This window comes from Gracilinanus agilis, chromosome 3 (assembly GCF_016433145.1).
Source record: "Gracilinanus agilis isolate LMUSP501 chromosome 3, AgileGrace, whole genome shotgun sequence".
NCBI classification, from domain to species: domain Eukaryota; kingdom Metazoa; phylum Chordata; class Mammalia; order Didelphimorphia; family Didelphidae; genus Gracilinanus; species Gracilinanus agilis.
In genome coordinates, this window is record NC_058132.1 from 504,919,029 (window position 1) to 504,941,657 (window position 22,629).

The 22,629-nt window shown below is 39.4% G+C and overlaps 1 protein-coding gene across 1 annotated transcript in view; it reads left to right on the forward strand.

Moving 5' to 3' along the window:
* The window catches only part of ADPRHL1 (ADP-ribosylhydrolase like 1), a 64,931-nt gene that overhangs the window by 15,310 nt on the left and 26,992 nt on the right, over positions 1–22,629 (forward strand). Inside the window, exons 2-3 of the mRNA XM_044670504.1 lie at positions 10,680–10,844; positions 18,615–18,740. Coding sequence (XP_044526439.1) covers positions 10,680–10,844; positions 18,615–18,740 — 291 coding nt within the window. The remainder of the gene's footprint in view (positions 1–10,679; positions 10,845–18,614; positions 18,741–22,629) is intronic.

Genomic DNA, 22,629 nt, shown 5'->3' on the forward strand with positions numbered 1-22,629 from the left:
AGATAATCTGATTCTGAATAAAAATAGGAATTAATAAGTCATAGAATCTATATCATTCATATTGTCAAGTTCAAGAATAAAATGAAGCCTGTGAGTATAGAGGATGGAGAAGATCATCATAGAATCTGCTTTGAAGAATTCATATCATTATCATTGTCAGGTTCAAGAATAAGATGAATCTTGTGACTATATAGAGGATGGGGAAGATCAAAGAATCATAGAATCTCTACTTTGAAGAATCCATATCATTCTCATTGTCAGATTCAAGAATAAAATGAAGACAGTGAGTGTAGAAGATGGAGGAAATCTTTGGATCATAGAATCTACCTTGAAGAATTCATCTCATTCTCATTGACATGGTCAAGAATAAAATGATGTCTCTGAGTGTTGAGACTGGGGAAAATCATAGAATCATAGGCTCTCTATTCAAAGAACCCATATTATTCTCATTGTCAGATTCAAGAATAAAGTAAAGACTGCAAGTGCAGAGGATGGAGAAGAATCATAGACTTCAAGAACACAGAATTCTAGATGACCTCTGAGGTCATCTTGTTCAACTCCTACCTTTGCAAGAACTGACTTAACAATAGTTCAACCAAGTGGGTCATCCAACTTCTATTTGAAGATGTTACTGTGATGAGGATCTGGCTATGTTCCATGGCAGACCATTGTACTTTTGGACAGTTCTAATCATTAGGAAACTTTTTTTCTTGTACAGAGTTGGACTTTGCTTCTTTACAACTTCCATTTCTAGATTTACCTTCTGGGACCAAGCAACTCATCAAATACTTGAAGACAATGGACATGGCCCCCAATACAGCTTTCATTTTCCAGACTGAGCATCCTGGAATGCTTTTATTGATTAGAGAGGTAGCACATTATGTTGAATGAATAGTGTAATACAGGTTTTAACATTGCCATGTTTGGCTTAGGTCAAACCTGTCAGTTGCCCTGGATGGAATGTTGAGGGTGGCATGCGCCACGTGGCAGATACCTACTGGCAGTTGAACTGAGAGTATAAAAGGCCCTGGAAACCCAAGGCTGGGTTCTGTTTTCCCCTGACTTCACCCTGAGCACTCACTTACCCCTTAGTACTCTATCCTAAGGCCTAATTTCCCACGTTCCTCCTCCCTCCACCCAGGGCCCGGGGTGGGGGTGGGGTAGGGGTAAGTGAGTGCTCAGGGTGAAGTCAGGGGAAAACAGAACCCAGCCTTGGGTTTCCAGGGCCTTTTATACTCTCAGTTCAACTGCCAGTAGGTATCTGCCACGTGGCGCATGCCACCCTCAACATTCCATCCAGGGCAACTGACAGGTTTGACCTAAGCCAAACATGGCAATGCTAAAACCTATATTACAATAGGCAGCCTTGGAGCCTGGGTAATCTGGAGTCAAGTTAAATCTCTGACATATCCTGACTGTGTGATCTTGGTCAAGTCACTGGAGACATTAAGTCTCCCAGCCTCTAGGTCAGGGATAGGCAACCTTTTTGGCCATGAGAGCCATAAATGCCACATTTTTTAAAATGTAATTTTGTGAGAGCCGTACAGTGCTCACAGTGTGCACTCCTGTAACAGCGCCTGAAAAGAAATTGACTTTATGGCTCCTGCAGAAAGAGCCATATCTGGTCCTCAAAAGAGCCAGATATGGCTTGAGAGCCATACGTTGCCGACCCCTGCTCTAGATGATTCTACAAGACTAAAAGTGGCAGAAGAGGTGCCAAACTTTATTGGTAAAGGGAATTTCCTCACCAGGGAATCTTTTATGTAGTAATAAAATTACAACTCCAGTCCCTGCCCCCTGGCTCATGTTGGTTGCTCTCCTTTAGATAATTCTCCAACTTGTCAATGTCCTTCTTAAAGCATGATACCCATAACTGAAAATAATAATGCGTATGCAGTTTGAGCAAGGCAGCTAGATGGCACAGTGGGTAGAGTGCCAGACCTAGAGTCAGGAAGACTCATCTTCATAAATTTAAATCTGACCTCAGCCACTAGGTGTGTGACCCTGGGAAAGTAATTTAATTTTGCCTCAGTTTCCTTATCTGTAAAATAAGCTGGAGAAGGAAATGGTAAACCATCCCAATATCTTTGCCAAGAAAACCCCAAATAGGTCACAAAGTGTCAGATGTGACTGAAACAACTGAACAACAAAGACAAAAGTCTGACCATGATGGAATAAGTAGAACTAGACTGCCCTTATGTGGATACTATCTTGTTTTGGCACTATCACATTTACTATTTCGATTGTCGTGGTATAGATATGTTCTTGTCATGGTGCATATACATCAGGTTACGTATGTCATGTTATTACATTTATCCCTTTAAGATTTTCTCTTCTTAGTTTGTCCCCTCATTTTAGTCATCTGAGATTTCTTGGGTCCTACATCCTATTCCCCCCCTCAGCTACGTGTCTTCTGCAAACTAGATAAGCAGGCCATCCATTCCTTCATCCAAGTCTGTTCTCTACCCCCTGGCTGCTGCTGGGTATCCTTCTCTAGGGACAGGAAATTTGGAATAGACTCCTCTGGTATAATTCAGTCGGGGAACTCTGGGCAGGATCTGACCGCATGGCTTTCATCATCGTTGACTCAGATTCTTATGGGCTCTGAAACAACACAGGTCATGATCACAGACCCACACAGATATTTGTGAATGCTAGTCCCTGGACCACAAGGTCAATAACAAGGGAGAAATGCCCAGGAACAAAGACCAGAGGCATGCAAATGGCATTCCTCTGCCCATCTCTCCCTCTGCACATGGCTCCATTGTCTTACATCATTCTCTTTCTCACCACCTCCCGTAGACTGGTCCAATCCAAGATATGTCAGTCCCTATCCCATTATCTGGCTGCCCTCATCAGCCACCACTCACTTGAGTTGTCCTTGGTAGCCTCAGGCAGTGGAGGAATGTTTCACGCTATCTCGTTGCCACAAGAGAAAGCACTTTTCTGCCTTAACATGTACTCATTTTCTGAGTGATACTGATAAAAATATTTTTAAAACCTGTGCCAAGGACAGAATCCTGCAATGCTATAGTTAAGATCTCAATCCAGTTTTCTTTAAGCCTATTCATCCTTGCTGTCATCCAGCCCACAACTCTATCTCATCTACAAGGATGCAATAACAATAATGATGATAATTCACATATTTGTCATTTTATGGCACACAAAATCATAATGAATGAGGTAATAGTTCTGATTTTTTCTGTGTTGATCAGAGCACATCTACAGTGTTATGTTGGGATTGGACACCTCATGTTTGAAATGATATTTATAAACTAGAGAGTTCAGAGAAGGGCAACCAGGATGGTGAAGGACTTTGAGTCTTGATGTCAAAAGAACTGGAGGTGTTTAACTTGAAAAAAGAGAAGATTTGGAATTGGGAATTTGGGGGCCTATAGCTATCTTCAAGTTTTTGGTGGGTTGCTTTGTGGAAGAAGGGTGAGATTTGTTTTGCACTGTGAGTAGTGGATAGAAAGTGAAAACAAGGCAAATTTAGGCAAAAAATTAAAATGAGGCAAATTTGATGCAAGGAAAAATAACTGACAATTAGAGCCTTCTGATTAGAGACATCCAAAAGAGAAATAAATTGCTTAAGGAGGTGATGGATTCCTTTACATTAGAGTTTTTTCTAGTTATGGCTTTATGTCCTATTGTCAAGGAATTTAGAGCCGAGATTTTTTTTAACATTTATTAATAATCATTTTTAACATGGTTACATGATTCATGCTCCTACTTTCCCCTTCACCCCCCGCACTCCCCCCACCCATGGCCATCGCACATTTCCACTGGTTTTGTCATGTGTCCTTGATCAAGACCAATTTCCAAATTGTTGGTGGTTGCATTGGTGTGGTAATTTCGAGTCCACATCCCCAATTATGTCCACCCCGACCCATATGTTCAAGCAGTTGCTTTTCTTATATGTTTCCTTTCCTGCAGTCCTTCCTCTAAATGTGGGTAGCATCTTTACCATAAATCCCTCAGAGCTGTCCTGGGTCATTGCATTGTTGCTGGTACAGAAGCCCGTTACATTCGATTTTACCACAGTATATCAGTCTCTGTGTACAATGTTCTTCTGTAGAGCCGAGATTTTTGTTCGAGTATGGTCAAGAATAGATGGCCAATGAGATCCTCTTCAGCTCTCAAGTTCTGTGATTCTATGATATGCTTTCCTTTCAATAATCCTTTGTGGTAGGAAGTAGGATTGACCCTATTTTATAGATGAGGAAACTAAGGATATGAAAAAATGATGCACCTGTGGAGACACAGCTAATAGTGACTATGGTGGGACACTGAACTCTTGTCTCCTGACTTCTAAGTTCAACATTCTTTGATTTTTGAATTTGTATCCCAGACTTATGAGATGTATGATCCTGGGCAACTTTACCTTACTTAACTTCTATCTATCTCAGTTTCTTCATCTTTAAAATGGGAATAATAACACCTTTTTCCCAGGATTGTTGTGAGGATCAAATGAGAAAATATTAATAAAATATTTCACATACCTAAAAACCTATTACTATTATCTTGCAGTGCCTGACTTAAGTAGATACTTAGGAATTTCTTATGGAATTGGATTGTCATTGAATTCTTTCTACTCTTCCATGTTTTCTCTTGATATGAAACTTTCCCTAACACCTTGCTAAAATTCAGGTATATTTTGTATTTTTAAATGCATAATTTAATGTTTTAAGTACATAGCACAGTGCCTGACATAGAATAGATGCTCTATAAGTCTTTATTCCTTTCTCTTCTACTATGTTTAGAGAAGTCCCCATTTTACCAGTCTAGCAAGTTTAATGGGGACAGGTATGTGACAAAGTCAGGAAGACTTGATTTCAAGTCTGGACATGGTTCAAGGTTGGAGGGGGTGGCAGATTCCTGACTTCCCCTTTTATACAAAAGTGTCATTTCTGATGAGTATTAAGGATGTTCCCTTGTGAATTGGTATGATTTCATTTGTTGCTCTTGTACTCCCAGCACCTAGCACGCCACCTGGCACACAACTGTTCAATAAATGCTTGGTCCCTGATGGATCAAATCTAGTCCCTCTGTTTTGAGATCTGAAATGACATAAGAGGAATGAGTCATAGGAGGGGAGAAACAGCTGGGTAGCACAGCAGATGGAGCACCAGACCTGGAATCAAGAGGAACTGGGTTCAAATTTAGCCTCAGACACTTCCTAGCTATATGACTCTGGGCAAGCCATATAACCCCATTTGCTTAGCCCTTGTTGTTCTTCTGCCTTAGAATTGAAAATAAGACAGAAAGTAAGAGTTAAAAAAAAAGCCATACGATAGGAATTGTCTACTTAAGGACATCTTATTGTTGTTCTTTATTCTGATGGGCCTCTTTTGTTCAAAAGAACATTTATTTACAAAAATTTAATGGGGAAGACAGGGGGATGATCTTCACAGCTGGGTTTTAGGGACAAAATCCAGTAAGAAACAAATAAATATACATAAGTATATAGGATAGTATCCAATTAATAGAGATATGAATCTTTCCTGGGAACTCAGTCTTTACATTCCAGGATACTGCCAGGAAGACAAATTTGGGTTATTCTCTCAAATGGGAATCAAAGGTCCTTTGATAGAAATTCTTCTAGATTTTGTTTCCCCTTGGGATTCTACATGCGAATCAGCTACTCCTGGGAAGGGAAAATAAAAATTCAATTCACAAAGATCACAACAGGAAGAAGGGAAAAAGCCTCAGTGATATATAGACTTGAGTATAAAGGTGTGCATGTGTTTGTGTATATTCTGTAGCAAGTAAAATTAATTCATCTGATAGATGGAACTTGTGGTAACAAAATCCCAAGAAAACATATTCTCATACAACTCATAAGAAAGAACGTAGAAACTATTCACTAGACACTATGTAAGGAATCATGGAAACAATAAGTTGGGATTGTTGATTTGAACTAAAAGAAACTCTTCATTTTAAATATTGGGAAACTGAAACCCAGGGAATTTGAGTGACTTGTCCAAGGTCACGTAGCTAGTAAGAGGCAGAGGCAGAATTTGATTCCAGACCTTCTGACTCTAAATTGAGCATTCTTTTCATTGTTTAAGGTCCTATAACAACATCTCAGTAAGTCTCAGGAATGCCCATTAGGTTATATTAAAAACTTTCTACATTCTATTTCTATTTCACTTTGGTATATCAAGGAAGGTTTACTGGGATTTGAGTGGTAAGCAGAGTTCTTTTGTTGTTGTTGCTGTTCATATTTGTGTGTACATATCCCTGGGTGTATTGTTGTTCAGGAGCCTTTCAGTCACATCTGATTCTTCGGAATCCCACTTGAGGTTGTCTTGGCAAGGAGTGATTTGGCATTTCCTTCTCTGGCTCATTTTACAGAGGAAGAAATTGGTTTGAGTGGCTGCCCAAGGTCACACAGTAAGGTCAGATTTGAACTCAGATCTTCCTGACTGCAAGCCTAGTACTCTGTTCATTGTGTTATCTAGCTGTCTTGCGTATTAGCCTCATTTAATTCATTGCTGTCTCCTTTTTCTTGCATTCAGAGATGTCTCAAAATACAAAGTGGATTCATTGAAATTAATTCAGGATAAAACTCCACATAGACATTTAGTCTAAAGAATCTCTCTCTCTCTCTCTCTCTCTCTCTCTCTCTCTCTCTCTCTCTCTCTCTCTCTCTCTCTCTCCCCTCCCTCCTTCTCTCCTCTCTTTCTATGTCTCTCGATCTCGATCTCTCTCCTCCTTCCCTCTTTCTCTCTGTCTCTGTCTCTCTCTGCTTATCTTTCTCTCTCCCTCTCTCTTTCCCTGTCTCTCTTTCTCTTCTCTCTCTTCCCTCCCTCCTCCCTCCTCCTCCTCCTCTACCACTACCACTACCACCTCCTCTTCTTTCTCCTCCTCCTTCTTCTTCCTGTCTCTGTCTCCATCTCTATCTTCTGTTTGTCTTCTCTCCCCCTTCCTCCTCATTGTCTTCTTCTTCCTTTTCCTCTCTCTCCCTTTCTTTCCAAAGTCTCCCAACACTCTCTGCAAAGATTCCTGGGGAGGATGCTGAGAAAATACAAGGCTACAGATCTCAGTGACTTACCAATTAGCTGCTTCTCTGGAAATGAATCACCCATAGCAGCTGTTCCTGATTAAAAGCGTGAAGGAGAATACCACCTACAGTAACAGCTGACGGGGCCAATGCTTTCCAATTTGGGAATTACAAAAATATTATCCAGGGGCTCCTTTTAACATCTAACATTCCCTCTGTTTTAGAAACAAGGATGATCTATCATTTCCAGGTTCCTTTTCATTCCCAGAAAAGAACCCTAGGGTTTTCATGAAAAGACATGTAGTACATTATTCCTAACCTTCCTCAGAGAGTGTTTTGAGGATCCAACAGGATCATATTCTTAAAAGCCACAATGCCTGATAAATAGTAGTTACATAAAAATGCTTGTCCTCTTCCCCCTTCCCCTAAATGCTATATGTGTTCCGTGTAGCAGGCAGGCTTCCCCCTGGAAACTAAAAAATTTTATATATATATAACATTTATATATATATAAAACACTTTGCAAAAGGTTAATATATGTGTTATATAATACATTATATGATATATATATATAACACTTTAAGATTTGCAGAAGGCTAATATATGTGACTTCAATTCATCCTAGAGCAACCCTATGAGGTAGGTTCTCTTATTATTCTCATTTTACAGAAGAGAAAATTGAGGCTAAGAAAGAGAGTTAGTGACTAATCCAGGGTCACACAGGCAGTAAACATTGGAAGCAAGATTTATCAGGTCTCCCTGACTCAGGACAGCTAGGTGGTATATGTATAGAGTGCCAGACTTGGAGTCACAAAGACTCATCTTCCTGAGTTCAAATCTGACCTCAGACACTTACTAGCTGTGTGAACCTGGGCAAGTCAATTAACCTTGTTTGCCTCAGTTTTCTCACCTGTAAAATGAGCCAGAGAAGGAAATGGCAAAGCATTCTAGAATCCTTGCCAAGAAACCCCTAAAATGGAGCCTCAAAGAGTTTGGACGTGACTAAAAGGACTCAACAAACAAATTTTCCTGACTCAAAGTCTTCCATTCTTCCCACGACATCATCCACTTGCCTCAACATCTTGAAATTTTTGCATCTTCCTTTGATGGCAATGGGATAAGTGATTTGCTGGTCTCAACCCAGCATTCCAAAATGCCATTTCAGTTGTCAAGACAGAGTTTTTCTTGGCTTTGCTAGAAATTAGTAGTTGTCAGAGGAGGCAATACCCAAATTGACTTGTTCTTGGTCCAATGGTACCACTTGTCCTACTCTGGAACTCTTTAGTACAGTGATTCCCAAAGTGGGTGCCACCGCCCCCTGGTGGGTCCTGCAGCAATCCAGGGAAGCAGTGATGGTCACAGGTGCATTTATCTTTCCTATTAATTGCTATTAAAATTTTTTTAAAATTAATTTCCAGGGGGCTAAGTAATATTTTTTCTGGAAAGGGGGCCGTAGGCCAAAAAAGTTTGGGAACCATTGGTTTAGAACCTCTACAACATCCCTGACAAGGATTCAAATTGTTAAGACACCTTTAAGGCTACCTGCATTTAAGCTACTAGTACTAGTACTAGTTAGTTTATTAAAGTTATAATTTATTGCATGGTGACCTAGCAGGACTGGGTGCTTCCTCCTTCACCCTGCCTCATGCTCATCCCATCTCCCAAAGACCCTGTCACTATGATGCCCCTCTCCTGGGACACCATGTCCCATAACTCCTGTGGATACAAGAGCTAGACAATTTAGGATGCGCCATCTCCCAGCTGAAACCTTCCTGATTACTGTTACTTAGGAGTTTTAGAAGGGCCTCCCTGATTCCCGAGGTGTCCCCTTTGCATCTAGAAAATAGTTTATGGGGGCACAGCTAGGTGGCTCAATAGATTGAGAGCCAAACCTAAAGACAGAAGGTCCTGGGTTCAAATATGACCCCAAATACTTCTTAGCTGTGTGACTCTAGGTAAAAGGCTTAGCCCCCTTACTGATCTTCTGCCTTGGAACCAATATACAGTATTGATTCTAAGACAGAAGATAAGGGATTTAATATATTTTAAAATATATATTACCTATATATGAAAATTTGGTATTGCACTGAAAAGGGGAGTGATTAACCCTGAAAAAGACTTGGTAAGCCCTCACACCAGAGGTGCAAGTCCTTCCTGAACCTTCCACACACCCCAGGAAAATTGTCTCAGCAGATGAATTAAATCCTGTTGAGGATGATTGACAGGCAAGTTGCGAGGGGAGGGGGGGAGGTTTGTGTACCTCAAACCTGTGAAGATGGAATGGGTGAATGAGAACAGTTTGTTCTAGGCAGTTTAATCAGGGGCTGTGGAGAGGAAAAACAACTGCTTGAACACATGGGCTGATGGGGATATTATTGGGGATGTAGACACTAAACGATAACTCTAGTCCAACTATCAATAATATGGAATTAGGGCTTAATCAGTGATACATGTAAAACCCAGGAATTGTGCATTGGCTAAGGGGGGTCAGAGGGGCTTAGGGAGAGGTAAAGAACATGAAACATGTAAATATGGGAAAATATTCAAGATAATAATAATAATAATAATAATAATAATAATAATAATAATAATAATAATAATAATAATAATTAGGGGCTGTGGAGCTCCTAGAGCTTGGTCAGACACCGAAGATGCTAAGGTCATCCATTGCCTTCTGGACCATCACCAGTCATCTTGTCTTTCTTCTTGCCACTGGATTTTGCTGCCACTAAAAGAGTGAGTCTGATGACTTGAGAAATGGTGCCTTATTTACATCCAACTCATGCACCAGTCAAGACATCAGTCCTTGATGTCATCAGTTCTCTTCTGAAATGAAGGTCTTTCTTTCTGTTTTTTTTTTCTATCCTTGGTTTAGAAATCAACACTATCAAAGCACACTATCTTTCAGATAAGTGTGTTTATGGTTTTATTTTGGGGTTTTGGTTCTGTATGAGTGTGCTCTTATATATTTTCCATGATCATAAAAATAAAATAAATAAAGCTTTAAAAAGATGTCATTTCCTTCCTTACCTTTTCACTTTTGCTTTGTCTGAGATCATAATTGCTGCTACCCCTGCTTTTTAAACTTTAGCTGATGCATAATAGATTCTGCTCTAGCCCTTTACCTTGTGTGTGTGTGTGGGGGGTGTGTGTGTCTGCTTTAAATGTGTTTCTTGTAGATAGCACTTTGTGGATTAAGTGACTTGCCCAGGGTCATCCAGGGTCTGAGGCTAGATTTGAACTCAGAAAGATGAGTCTTCTTGACACCAGGTCTTGTCCTCTAACCACCGTACCAGCTGCTCTGTTATCTTATTAGGCACCAGCAACATGTACTTCCCAGGAGATAAGGTCCCAACAGATGTGGTACAGAAGGGAGAGCACCAACTCTGGAGTAAGAAAACTTGAGTTGGATTCCCAGCTGTCCCTGGTCTGTGTGGCCTTGGAGAAGTCACTTTAACTTCCTAGGACATGAAGGAATTGGACCAGATCACACTAATGTCCTACATCTCCAAGTCTATAATCCTAATGGCCACATATTCTGTGTCCTGCACCACACACCCTTCCCCAAACACATAAACACAGTCATACCCATCCCCGATTGTCCTTTGGGAATTTTTGATTTTCATTTGCTAACTTTCCTGACACTCTTTCCCCTCCTGTTTCTCCTCCGCAGACTATTGGTGCCTGGATGATCTATACCGTGAAATGGTAAAACGTTATGTGGAAATCGTAGAGAAACTTCCTGGGAGGAGGCCAGATCCAGCCACTGCTGAAGGTTGCTTACAGCTGAAGCCAGATAACTACTTGCTCGCCTGGCACACTCCTTTTAATGAAAAGGGTAAGAATCATCCCTTCCCACTTCAGGACTGCCGTGACGTGCAGAGTAGGGCGTTTCTTATTTTCAGGAGATGATAAATGCCAGCCCATCTCTTCTTTCCTCTCTTGCCCCATGAAATAGTTCCAGGTTTGCCTGAAGGTGGAGAGGAGGCTGCCAAAAATTCCTTTTGTAGGGCAGTATGTCCTTTGGTAAGTCAACCCTACCCTCTTTGGCATCTATTTAAAGAAAGTCTTCTTGCTTGGCACTAGGCGTCTCCAACAAGATTTTTGTCACTGGGTCCTCAGTTTATTTTAAGGAATGTTTTCCACCCCTTTCCATTGAAATTCCTATAGGTTCATGCTTTTATCTGTGTCCCCAGGAAGGCATCTGCTTCATAAATCTCCCTCTGACCCTTAGCAGTTGCCACCATAGAAGCTCTTCCTAGCAGGAGGCAGAAAGCAGATACCATTCATTGCTCAGGTGGTCAAGGACTTGGTGCTCTTAAATACATCTTTCCAAAGATCACAGGCTTGTGCCTTCTGGGTTTTATATAGAAGGTTAAATAGCAGCAGCAATTCTTATGATGCCTATAATTAAAAAAAAAAAAGACAGCTGCAGTTGTCCCTTCCCTCCCTCCATTTTCTCCACCATACTCCAGTGGAATTCTCAGCCTACAAGACTTGAACCAGATTTTCCTAGGAAGAAAAAAAAAAGCCAACCCAGAGATGGAATAGAAATTATTTAGGCCTTTTCTGACCGACTCTTCAATAGCATAGATTATGCTTTATATAGGCTAACCAAGGTGGCATCCAGATGGGAGATAATAAAAAAAAACTGTTAGATATTCTGAAGGGAACATTTTGTGCATGTGTTCCTGGGGGCTTGGACTGGAACACCAAGCTCAAGTCTGCCTATTTTAATGCCTCGTGAAACAAGATGACACAGTAGAAGGAGCACCGGATTCTTCACACAAGAGACAGATTCTAGTCCTGGCTGTCACTAATTAGTTCTGCAACCATGAGCAAGTCAAATAATTTTTGCAAGCTCAGTGTCTGTATCTATGAAAAGGATATAATAATGTGTACATGCTCTGTCTATCTCTGAGAATTATTGTGAAGCTCTAACATTAGATATGTCCACAAAAGTTCTTTATAAATTACATAAAGTTTAGACTTCCTAGTTGTTTGACCCTGGACAAGTCACTTAACCCCCATTGCTTAGACCAGTGATGGGCAAACTACGGCCCGTGGGCCAGTTGCGGCCCCCTGAAATGTTCTGTCTGGCCACACGACATTATTCCTAATCTGATGAATACAATGAATAGTATACAATACAATGAAACTTCGAAGGAGTTGCCTTAGAAACAGATTAACAAATGAGCATTTCCTTTCCTTTGGCCCCTCTTTAAAAAGTTTGCCCATCACTGGCCTAGACCATTATATGGCTCTTTTGCCTTGGAACCAATACAGTACTGATTCTAAGATGGAAGATGAGAGTTAAAAAAAAAGAAATTATATGAAGTGCTATGCAGATGAATGGAGGGAAAGGGAAAAAAAATAAATATTTCTATAGCACCAACTAGGTACCAGGCACTGTGCAGCTTCTAGATCACTGTACAAATACTAGTAAATATGGGGCAGCTGGATGGTTCAATGGATAAAGAGCCGAGCCTGGAGACAGGATTTCCTGAGTTCTAATCTGACCTCAGATACTTCCTCGCTCTGTGACCCTGGGCAAGTCACTTAAATTCCATTACCTAGCCCTTACCACACTCTTCTGCCTTGTGTATAAATGGAGATTTTGAACCTTAGACTTCATCCCCCATAAATCCCTTAGTTTTCCCAAAATTCCCTTTAATCTCTCCTGCGCCTCCACGTCTGTAACTCCTCCCTCTTTCTCTTTTGTTCCTGGGAGTGGGCTGGTTAGTAACCTTTTAGTTATGTCTCTGTTAGTTTATTATTAATAAAGTATTCATAAATATAATATTTAGTATTTTGCATATTAATTTTAATCTCCACATTTTGGCGACCACGAAGGGACTTATGAGGGATGAAGTCCAAGGTTCAAAATCTCCATTTATACACTTGGAACTAATATTTAATATCTAGTCTAAGACAGAAGGTAAGGGTTTAAAAAAATTCTGGTAAATAATTATTTTCCATCTATTTATGGTCCATTTTCCAATTTCATTTATAAATATTCTAATTTATTTGTGTATCATGACAATCTTTTTGTAACTCACTTTCCTTTCTGATTTTCACTATTTTTTGAACTGTGAGTTGCCCAGCACTGGCTCACTTTGAGTCTTAAAAACAACTTAAAATTTTGTATCTTCGTAAATGTCAAATCAGGTGCTTTCTTCTACATAGTTAATTCAATTTTTAAACCTAAATATAAGACGTTATATTTTAGCTCTGTTTATTTAATTTGGATTTGTCCTTTTGTGAAAAATTTTATTCCTGTACTGTTTTCCAAAATATTAGTTAACTCTTTTAGGTTTGTACTATCTTCAAATTCATCTTCAAAAATGAATCAGAGTGCTCTCTCTGTGTTGTATGTGTATTTGAATACAAAAGTGAAATAGTCTCTGCCTTCAAGAAACTTGCATTCTATTGAGAGGAGACAAACATGTGTGAGCATGTATAGATGTATATGTGTGTGTATGTGTGTGTGTTTATATATGTACATGTGTATGTGTATACAGTGAAAGACTCCTCCCTGGAATGGGCAGATGAGAACAATTCATTCCAACAATTCATTCCAAAGGCCATGAAGGTGGCAGAAACAGAGCTGTGGAGCACTTGGAGCTTGGTGAAACACTGACAACACAAAGGTCAACCGTTGCATCCTGGGCCATTGCCAGGCATCCTGACCTTTGTCTTGCCACTAGACTTGGATGACTCTGGAAGAGAGAGTGGGGCTGATGATGTTCTGTAACTCTGCCTCACTTAAATCCAATTCACACACCAGTTAAGACATCACCCTGTGATGTCATTGGTTGTCTTGGAAAATGAAGAATGAGCACCAGTTTTCACAATATAATATGGGAATGTTCATTTCTTTAAACCAAGTGTCCAGAATCTCTCTGATCTTTAGAGGGATCCTTTCCTAAATATTTATGGTTGTTGTCCTTCCAACTCAAAGAGATCCAAAATGGCACCACTCTGTTGGGGTTAATATACAGTGTGTCTGACGGTGGTGATTGGACCAATATGATCTCAGGAAGACTCTGCTACAGATTAGGCATTTTTGTATAGATATTTGGGATGGAAATCTGCACTTCTCCGGTTTCTTTTGACCCACTGCAATTCTGCTGGGCTCATAGGGTACAGTGCCTTCTCAATGTGGGCACAGCTTGCAGGATAGTCCTGTGCCAGAGTCTCCCATGTCTCACAATAACTACTCATGCTCTTCAGAAAGACCTTGAGGGGGTCCTTGGATGGCTTCTCCATGACTACCATGAATGCTGGTCTTGTGTGAGTTCTCTATAAAATAATCTTTTAGGCACACAAATGTCTGGCACTTGAATAACATGCATGGCCAGCCCATCGGAGTCGCACTCTCTGCTGTAGAGTCTGAACGTCTGGCAGTTCAGCTAGAGAAAGGACCTCAGCGTCCAGTATCTTCTCTGCCCAGGTGATCTTCTGATTCTTCCCATGTTACATGGAAGAGATTCCATTTCTTGGCATGGCACTGGCATATTGTTTGGATTTCACAGGCATATAACAACGAGGTAAACCCAACAACTTGGTAGACCTTCACTTAGATAGGCAGTCGAATACCTCTTCTCTCTCACATTGGAGCCTCCCAAGCACACAAGTGTATGTCATTGAGTCGTTTCAGTCATGTCTGATTCCTTGTGACCCCAGTTAGGATTTTCTAGGCACAGATTCTGGAGTGGTTTGCCATTTCCTTCCCCAACTCATTTTACAAATGAGGGAACCAAGGCAAACTGGGTTAAGTGACTTGCCCAGGATCACACAGCTAAAAAGACTTGAATTGAGGGAAACGGGTCTTCCTTACTCCAGGCCAATCACTCTATCCAAGGGGCTACCTAGCTGCTGATTGGAAGGTATATTGGAATCATAGCTTCAGTGTTGCTTGAAATGCAATCCCTAAATTCATATTTTTTTCAAGCTTGGGATAAATGAATGGACTCTTCTTTGACTAACTTTAACAGATATTTGTAAGGGTTGTAAAACATTTTGCAAAAGTTTAAAACTATAAACACCAGTTATTATTATTGTCATTATTATGATTATTTGTTCTCCTACAGTCACCAGGCTTCCAGTCTGCTAATGGCTTCCTTCCCTGAGCCTTGTATTGTGCTTTTGCTGAGCTCAGGCTATCTTTATAGAGCAACAGAAGGATGTGCTGGTAAATGTTTAAGAACTGTTGTTGGGAGAACTCATAACACTCTGCAATAGCTTGAATTGTTAGGAAGCATTTTTTTATGTGTTGATATTGAGTGTTTTAGTCATGTCTGACTCTTTCCAACCCCATTTGGGGTTTTCTTGGCAAAAATACTAGAGTGCTTTGCCATTTCCATCTCTAGCTCTCATTTTACAGATGGGAAAACTGAGGGAAACAGGGTTAAGCAACTTGCCCAGGTTTACACAGCTAATAAGAATAATAAATTCCGGGGCTAGATTTGAATTCAGGTGTTCTGACTTCAGGCCCTAAACTCCCTACTTATCCACTGGGCCACTTAGTGCCCTTAACAACCAGACTCTGATGGAAAAATATATTATTCACATACTTTGAAGTTTAATTTGCACTATTAACATTTTTTTAAAAACCCTTACCTTCCACCTAATGATCAATACCAAAAGGAAATTGCCTTTATTGGTTTTATAGCATTAATCCTAAATCACAAATTATTCCTTAGGTAGGTAACTGCAACCGTGATTTCCATAAGAAGTTAGAACCAGTTATTAAACCAACTGTATACAAGGTATACGTTATAATAATATAATATTAGCCATAGGATTAGAAAGGCGATAGTTTGGCTGATTAGAATATTATAGAAACCAACTACATTAAGAGCTTCTGTGGGAGGAATAAAAATTCAGGTCTCTGTAGTTATCTAGGGAAGCGGTAACTGGTGCACCAGGAATGGTGAGAGCACAGCTGGAGTTGTTGTCCTAATGAGATAACAGGAAAATACCCTTGGCATGCCCAAGTGTTATTTGATCCTGTGAAGGTTTCTACCCGCCACAGGCTTCACAGAGTCTTCTGACCAAAGATAGGCTCCTCTGACTTATCTCTTCCCAGAGTTAGTAAGATGGTTCTGGACTAGTAGTTTTAAGATGAATTAAAATGCTTTGTAATGAGGAGGCAGCTGGGTAGCTCAGTGGATTGAGAGTCAGGCCTAGAGACAGGAGGTCCTAGGTTCAAACCCGGCCTCAGCCACTTCCCAGCTGTGTGACCCTGGGCAAGTCACTTGACCCCCATTGCCTACCCTTACCACTCTTCCACCTATAAGTCAATACACAGAAGTTAAGGGTTTAAAATAAAAAAAGAAAAAAAAATGCTTTGTAATGAATCTTATCTTATCCTTGTACTAGAATTTATTAATTATTTTCATATGTTACCAAATTCTACATTGTTATGTTGTAACACGTCTTAACATATTCTGAACATTTTGTCTTATTAATCACTTAATTAACTGTCAAAAGCCCTTAAAACAAGCTGTTTATATCTAAATGAGGTCTCTGCCACAGGCTGGGCATGATGAGACTTCCAGCTTTGTTTTCCCACAATTAAAGCTGGATCTTCAACTTGGGATGATGGATCAGATGTTTTTATTTCTATTTATTTCTATTTATTTAAAAAAATCCTTACCTTCCTTCTTAGAGTCCATACTAAGAATAAGTTCCAAGGCAGAAGAGTGGTAAGGGCTAGGCAATGAGGGTTAAGTGACTTGCCCAGGGTCACACAGCTAGGAAGTATCTGAGGACTTGAACTCAGGAACTCCCGTCTCCATCTTGATCTGCTGAGCCACTTAACTGTCTCTACATTTTCTTAAGTCTGGACAATCAATAAAACAATAAATCAGGACCTGGTTGTTTTTTGTGTGTTTTTTTTTGTTTTGTTTTAACAATTGCTGATTTCTGAAGTGTAAAGGCTCACATTGAAAATTAAAGTTAGAATTTATTCTAGCATGCTTCTAAGTGCCTACAATTGGGCAAGGCACTGTGCCATGTACGATGGAGAGAATATGCAAAAGATATTGTGGGGGGCAGCTGGGTAGCTCAGTGGATTGAGAGCCAGGCCTAGAGACGGGAGGTCCTAGGTTCAAATCTGGCTTCAGAAACTTCCCAGCTGTGTGACCCTGGGCAAGTCACTTAACCCCCATTGACTAGTCCTTACCACTCTTCTGCCTTGGAGCCAATACACAGTATTGACTCCAAGACGGAAGGTAAGGATTAAAAAAAAAAAAAAAGGTATTGTGCCTGTCCCCTTGGAGCTTGGAATTTAGCATGAGAAATAAAATGTATACAGATTCAGTTCAACAAACATGTTGAACCAATATAGAATGCGAGAGCACAGGGAGGGATGGACAGTCGAAAAAAGGATGGCAAAGTTCAGAGAATGGAGGGAGTATTTTTGAAAACGGTCATGAAGGAGCTGAGTCAGCCTTTGACCAGCACTTGGAACTAAAGGCAAGATTGAACAAAGTCACAGACATAAGGAACATGAAAATAAAAACAATGTGGATGCATAAAGACTTCAACATTTTTTAAATTTTATTTTTATTGTCATGCAATACACACTTCTATATTGGTCATTATTGTAAGATCGAACTCATACATTTAAGGGGTAAAATTATGGTTGGATTGAATATTTAAGAGTATGGTCACCAGAAATTTAACTAATTTAATTCCAAATGAATTACTCAAATCAGAATGACTTTTATAGTAGTTTATTTACAAATAGAAAGAGTAAAAGCAGGGAAAATGAGAGAGAGAGATAATTACTCCAGACTGGTCCAAATCAGGCAGGACTTCAGAGGTCCCAGCAAAGCAGGGCACAGAGGTTACAGAGGTTAACTAAACAAGGCTTCTAGCCATGAAACCTCCTCGAAGACAAGAGACCTCTCTGGAGGCTAGTGCCTCCAGAAAAGCCAAGGAAAGGGAGTCAGCCTTTTCACTCACCCACGTGGCAGTCCAAAAGGAAGCAGTCTGAGGTCTCAATCCTGAACTCCTCCAAGGCCAAGTTCAAAGGGGAAAAATCCTCACAGGAAGTTACCACCATATTTAAAGACAGTTCTTTGTGTCACTTCATGTGTCTACCTTCCACTTTTACATGGACCAATGGCAGCTTTAACTTTGTTTCAGACTGCCCAGGGCGCAGTCAGTTGTTTTTGATTTGTCACTCGCCAGCACACGTAGGTCATAGACCTCCCTCCCCCACTTAAGGATTAAGTGGTGGTGTATACATTCCTGGTGATTAAAATCTAAAGCAGTGGCCTTCCACTCCCTTTCCAGAAAAAATATTACTTAGCGCCCCCTGTCACATACTATCACTGCCCCTTTACAGTTATTCACCACCCCCAAATGCACCTGTGGCCATCACCACTCCCCTGGATCGCTGCAGCACCCACCAGGGGGTGGTGGCACCCACTTTGGGAATCACTGATCTAAAGAATCAATAGAGGGGGAGTTAATCCCATCTTCACATACAGAACCAAAACCCCAAAATAAAACCATAAATACACCAATGTGAAAAACAACTCCAACAGTTCTTGTTCTGGAGCCATAATACCTTTTTAATGATGTGTTTTTGCAGGTTCAGGATTTGGAGCTGCTACCAAAGCCATGTGCATTGGTATGAGATATTGGAAGCCTGAGAGGTTGGAGACCCTCATCGAAGTGAGCATTGAGTGTGGGCGAATGACCCACAATCACCCGACAGGTAAGGATTTTTTAACAATGAATTGCTGATCTCTTGGCCTAAATGTTGCTAGATATTCTTTAAAATATCCAACCTTCTAAACTCAGGTTAATAAAGAGCCCATTCTATAGGGCTTCCCCTATATGTAGTCCCAATAATGTAGTCAGAAATCCTGTACCATCATACTTTACCTAATCTGAAGTCTGTGCTGTAAAAAGGAATTCTTTATTCTTTTTTTAATTTAACAGGGGACCTGGAGGTCCTCTTACCATAGATATGTGTAGGAATTAACCAGCCCATAGAGACAGGAAGTAAGGTAGAAAAAGGGCATAAAAGGGGCCAGTATCAGTTGGTAGGTTTGTCAGTTGCTGATAGTTAGGTGCTGGCAGTTGCAGGGAAGTTGCCTCCTGGGAGTGTGTTGGGTTGATGGGTGGCATTTAATTGCTGGAATATAAAAGGCAAGGCTGAACTTGCTGATAGAACTTTTTGGCTTTAGCCTTTAAAGGATTTTTTGTTTTAGCCTTTAGAGGACTTTTTGCCTATTGGGTTTTGGGCTTTTGGTTTGGGCTGTTAGGTATTTTTCTTTTTTGAACTTTTTTAGGAGGTTCTATCTTCATTGATAGACCTAATTGGTGTTGTATTAAACACTGATTGGGTTGGTTTTGATTGGGGTGGATTGGGTTGGAACTTTGTGGGTTGGTTGTTATTAGCGGTAGTTATAGGCAGTTTTAGGTAGTAATTATAGGTAGTAATAGGTAGTTACAGGATAATTAGTATAGACATTAGGAAATTTTCTTTCTCTACTTCTTTCCTATATTTCTCTCCTTTACTATATTCTTTTCTATCTCTATTAAAAAAACCCTAAATTGTTAATTATTAAAAGCTGCTCTTTTATTTTTGCCAGTCCATTTTTTTTAACATTTAATAATGTTTATTTTTTAGAAAAGTTAACATGGTTACATGGTTCATGCTCTTACTTTCCCCTTCACCCCTGACCTCCCCCCACCATAGCTGATGTGCATTTCCCCTGGTTTTAACATGTGTCATTGATCAAGACCTATTTCCAAATTGTTGATCATTGCATTGGTGTGGTAGTTTCGAGTCTACATCCCTAATCATGTCTGCCTCAACCCATGTGTTCAAGCAGTTGTTTTCTTCTGTGTTTCCATTCCTGCAGTTCTTCCTCTGAATGTGGGTAGCATTCTTTTCCATAAATCCCTCAAAATTGTCCTGGGTCACTGCATTACTGCTACTACAGAAGTCCATTACATTCTATTTTAACACAGTGTATTGGTCTCTGTGTACAATGTTCTTCTGGCTCTGCTCCTTTCACTCTGCATCAATTCCTGGAGGTCTTTCCAGTTCACATGGAATTCCTCCAGTTTATTATTCCTTTGAGCACAATAGTATTCCATCACCCGCATATACCACAATTTGTTCAGCCATTCCCCAGTTGAAGGGCATACCCTCATTTTCCAGTTTTTTGCCACCACAAAAAGCACAGCTATAAATATTTTCATACAAGTCTGTTTATCTATGATCTCTTTGGGGTACAAACCCAGCAATGGTATGGCTGAATCAAAGGGCAGGCATTCTTTTATAGCCCTTTGAGCATAGTTCTAAATTGCCTTCCAGAATGGTTGGATCAGTTCACGGCGCCACCAGTAATGCATTAATGTCCCAATTTGGCCACATCCCCTCCAACATTCATTACTCTACCCTTCTATCATTTTAGCCAATCTGCTAGGTGTGAGGTGATATCTCAGAGTTGTTTTGATTTCTCTAATTATTAGAGATTTAGAACACCTTCTCATGTGCTTATTGATACTTTTGATTTCTTTATCTGAAAATTGCCTATTCATGTCCCTTGCCCATTTATCAATTGGGGAATGGCTTGATTTTTTTGTACAATAGATTTAATTCCTTATATATTTGAGTAATTAGACCTTTGTCAGAGGTTTTTGTTATAAAGATGTTTTCCCAATTTGTTGCTTCCTTTCTAATTTTGGGTGCATTGGTTTTGTTTGTACAAACCCTTTTTAATTTAATATAATCAAAATTATTCATTTTATACTTTGTGATATTCTCTATTTCTAGCTTGGTCTTAAATTCTTTCCTTTCCCATAGATCTGTGTTCACCTAATTTACTTAGAGTTTCCTTCTTTATATTTAAGTCATACCCATTCTGAGTTTATCTTGGTGTAAGGTGTGAGAGGCAGATCTAGACCTAATCTCTCCCATACACTTTTCCAATTTTCCCAGCAGATTTTGTCAAACAGTGGGTTCTTATCCCAAAAGCTGGGATCTTTGGGTTTATTGTATACTATCTTGCTGAAGACATTTACCTCAAGTCTATTCCATTGATCCTCCCTTCTGTCTCTTAGCCAATACCATATTGTTTTGATAACCACTGTTTTATAGTATAGTACAGTTTAAGATTGGGCACTGCTAGGCCCCCATCCTTCACATTTTTTCATTATTTCCCTTGATATTCTTGATGTTTTTTCTTCCAAATGAACTTTGTTATAACTTTTCTAATTCAATAAAAAAAAGTTTCTTGGTAGCTTGATAGATATGGCACTGAATAAGTAAATTAATTTGGATAAGATTGTCATTTTTATTATGTTAGCTCATCCTACCCATGGACAATGAATGTTTTTCAAATTATTTAGATCTAATTTTAATTGTGTGGAAAGTGTTTTGTGTTTTGTAGTTGGATACTATTTGTCTTAATACTAGTCACTTTCCATTTCTAACTGCCTTATTAAACCCATTAACAATTAAGCAAAAACATCCCATATAAAACCTTGTCTGAAAGAATATATAGGATCCTGCCCGATGGGCTCTACTTCTTAGCTATGAGAGATAAACCATATTTTATTAAATCTTCTACAGGTCTTTCAGTGGTTTTTCCATTACTCAAAATTCAGAATCTTCTAACTGATCTTTTCATTTGCATTTTGTAGTTATTGAATATTTTGTTCTCTTGGTTCAGCTTATTTCATTCTATATTATTTCACGTAAATCTTTTCACATTTTTCAGAAATCTTCATATTCATTATTTCTTATCTTATGACACTATTCCATTGAATTTGTATACCATAGATATTTTCAGTCTCAATTTCAAATTTTCAATTGATGAGCATTCAAATTTTTCTTTCTTTTCTGAAGCTGAGTTCACTTTTGTTGGTCCAATCACTAAAAATTTTTTTAATTAAATACTATTTTATTTTTTAAATTTATTAAAACCCTTACCTTCTGTTTTAGAATCAATACTATATATTAGTTCTAAGGCAGAAGAGTGATAAGGGATAAGCAATGGGAGTTAAGTGACTTGCCCAGGGTCACCCAGCTAAGAAGTATCTGAAGCCAGATTTGAACCTAGGACCTCCCATCTCTAGGTCTGGCTCTCAGTACACTGAGTCACCCAGCTGCCCCCTAAATACTATTTTAAAAAAGAAAGAAACTGACAATATTATTTAATGGGCAAAATAAAATTCCAACAGCAGTTTGCTAATATCCTATAAACTCTTCTTTTTCAAGAGAATTTACATTCCAATATATTTAACTAGCTAATATTTTATATCAACATTTATGACAACATTCTAAAGAAATGCTATGGTTTAAAATTGGAGCAGTTATGCATTTTTTAAAACTTAGGTTCCCTTAAAAATTTTTAAACATGAACTTGAGCAAGAATTGTCGCTATTTTTATTGTTGACATATGTTCTTACAAGACACTAAAGCTAGGACATTCCATGAGGGGAAGCAGAGTGATATCACAGTTGTCAAAAGCACAATTATGAACGGTGGATTTACAAAGCAAAGTAGATCATGATACCCCAATCTCTTGAAATGGTCCATAATTCATGCTTTTGTGACAGGACAAATATTTGGGAAAGTTTCAGCC